This window comes from Lathyrus oleraceus, chromosome 2 (genome assembly GCF_024323335.1).
Source record: "Lathyrus oleraceus cultivar Zhongwan6 chromosome 2, CAAS_Psat_ZW6_1.0, whole genome shotgun sequence".
Taxonomy (NCBI): Eukaryota; Viridiplantae; Streptophyta; class Magnoliopsida; order Fabales; family Fabaceae; genus Lathyrus; species Lathyrus oleraceus.
The window spans coordinates 169,130,809-169,133,852 of record NC_066580.1 but is presented as its reverse complement, the minus strand read 5'-3'; the positions used below and the strand labels follow the sequence as shown (position 1 = coordinate 169,133,852).

General features: G+C 40.0%; 1 protein-coding gene across 1 annotated transcript; it reads left to right on the top strand.

Moving 5' to 3' along the window:
• Window positions 1-245: 245 nt before the first annotated feature.
• On the top strand, window positions 246-1,016 carry LOC127122458 (uncharacterized). The gene has a single exon (XM_051052795.1). The coding sequence runs from the start codon at window positions 246-248 to the stop codon at window positions 1,014-1,016; it is 771 nt and encodes a 256-aa protein (XP_050908752.1).
• The last annotated feature ends 2,028 nt before the right edge of the window (window positions 1,017-3,044 follow it).

Here is a 3,044-nt window from a genome sequence, read left to right as displayed (position 1 = left end):
GATGTAATGTGACTGAGAATAATTTGAAAAAGGTTCAAGAAGAGATTGATCAGTATGGAGTTGGCCAGATGAACTAGGGAGGACCGAGTCGCCAGTTTAGGCCTAGACCTCGACCTTTCAAAAGAAGGCAGGTGCAACATGCAAGACCTAACCATCCTCCGAAATGTCAAGTATGTAGGAAGTATCATTTTGGAAGATGTGTTGTAAGTGTAATTAGGTGTTTTAAGTGTCAAGAAGAAGGTCACATGTCTAGGGAATGTCCTCATAATGAGAATCGGATGCAGGGGAGGAGCGTCGGTCGAGTTTATAGTTTGGATGCAAGGAAGGCTAAGAGAAACAATGCCTTAACTGTTGGTACGTGTCTCGTCAATAATCATCCTTGTTTTGTATTGTTGGATTGTGGGGAGACACACTCTTTTGTATCAATTTGGTGCATGAAGCGTCTTGGCTTGCAAGCAATCCCTTCGTCTCCTCCTATGGTGGTTACTACCGCCATGGATGATGTGGTTGAGACACCGTTGATTTGTGAAAATTGTTCGCTCTCGGTGAATGGTAGAAATTTCCAAATTGATCTTATTTGTTTACCACTTAAGAAGGTTGATGTGGTTTTGGGGATGGATTGGCTTTCCGCCAATTCGGTGTTTATTGGATGTGAAGAGAAGTTGATTATCATTCCATCTAGTGAAGCTGCTCCAAAGGATGTACTAACTACTATCTTGGAAGGTATGGTTGGTATGGTTAATTCCTTATTTGAGAATGAAAAGTCAGTTCTCTTGGTTCTTACCAAGGAATCTATAGATAATATGAGTGTTACCCAAATTCTTGTTGTTTGTGAATTTCCGGAAGTTTTCCCTGAGGATGTCACCTCTCTTCCTCCTGAAAGGAAAGTGGGATTTTCGATTGATCTGATACCTGGGACGGCTCCAATCTCTGTTTCTCTGTATCGCATGGCACCACTAGAGTTGAGAGAGTTGAAGAATCAATTTGAAGAGTTGTTAACCAAGCATTTTATCTGACCTAGTGTCTCACCATGGGAAGCTCTAGTGTTATTAGTAAAGAAGGACGGTAGTATGCGATTGTGTATTGATTACCGCCAGTTGAATAAAGTTACCATCAAGAACAAGTATCCTCTGCCAAGGATAGACGATCTGTTAGATTAGTTGAAAGGAGCCTGTGTATTCCCGAAGATTGATTTATGACTGGGCTATCATCAAATAAAAGTTAAGAGTTTGGATGTACCAAATACCGCATTTAGAACCCGATGTGGCCATTATGAGTTCCGTGTAATGCCGTTTGGTGTGACGAATGCTCCTGCTATTTTCATGGACTATATGAATCGGATATTCCAACCTTACTTGGACCAGTTCGTGGTGACCTTTATTGATGACATTCTTATTTATTCTCATACTCCGCAAGAGCACGGAGAACACCTAAGGATTGCTCTATCTGTACTACAAGAGAAGCAACTTTTGCCAAGTTAAGTAAGTGTGAATTTTGGATGAACGAGGTGAAGTTTCTTGGTCATGTGATATCGTAAGGAGGAGTATCAATGGATCCATCTAAAGTGGAGACAGTTATTAATTGGGAAAGACCGAAGAGTGCTTCTGAAGTCAGAAGTTTCTTAGGTTTGGCAGGTTACTTCAAAGGTTTATAAAGGGGTTTTTGCAGATAGCACTACCCATGACTAAACTTACCCGAAGGGAAATTTCTTTCAAATAGGATTCGAGGTATGAAAAGAGTTTTATGAGTTTGAAGGAAAAGTTAACAATTCCTCTTGTTTTAGTCATCCCTGATCCTAGTAAGTCCTATGAATTATTTTGTGATGCCTCTAAGAAAGGATTAGGAGGGGTGTTAATTTAGAGTGGTCAGGTTGTAGCATATGTCTCTCATCAGTTGAAGCCTCGTGAAGAGAATTATCTGAATCATGATCTTGAACTAGCTGTTGTTGTTTTTGCATTGAAGGTATGGTGACATTACTTGTATGGAGTATATTTTGAGATGTTTAGTGGTCACAAGAGTTTGAAATACTTACTAGACCAGAAAGAGTTAAACATGAGACAAAGGAGATGGATGGAGTATTTAAAGGACTTTGATTTTGAGCTTAAGTATCACCCGGGGAAGGTGAATAAGGTTGCAGGTGCCTTAAGTTGGAAAGAGATGCATAAAGTTGAGTTGATGATGTTAGAATACACATTGTTGGAAAAGTTCCGAGATCTTAATCTTCAGTTTAGTTGGATGCAGGATGGTGTGATACTGGGAAATTTAAATGTTATTTCTAACCTGAGGGAAGATATCCGAAAAGGAAAAATGATAGATGAAAAGTTGCAAGAGATGTCGATTCAACCAGGTTTCACTCAGTCACCGGATGGAGTCATTCTATTTAATCAAAGGATTTGTGTTCCGGATGATGCCGAGCTGAAAAGAAACGTTTTGGAGGAAGGCCACAAGGGGGTGTTTACTATACATCCAGGTTCATCGAAGATGTATCAAGACTTGAAGAAGAACTATTGGTGGCCTGGAATGAAAAGGGATATTACAGACTATGTGTTGGAATGCATTGTATGCCAGCAGGTAAAGATCGAACATTAGAAGCCCGATGGTTTATTGTGACCCTTAGAGATTCCAGTTTGGAAATGGGATAGTATTTCAATGGATTTTGCAGTAGGGTTACCTCGGACCCAAGGTGGTTATGATTCAATTTGGGTGATTATGGATCGGTTAACTAAGTATGCGCACTTCTTGACCGTGAAGACTACTTGCAAGGAAAGTCATCTTGCACGGTTGTTCATTTCAGAAATTGTTAGGTTGCATGGTGTTCTAACAAGCTATGGGATCGAGATTGTGTTTGAGTACTTCTAATCATCCTCAGACGAATGGTCAGACGGAACGGACAATACGGACATTGGAAGATATGTTAAGAGCTTGTGTACTTGAAAATGGAGGGAATTGGAAGGAAATTTTACCATCGATTGAATTCGCATATAACAATAGTTATCATGCAAGTATTGTGATGGCTCCTTATGAAGCCTTGTATGGACGGAAAT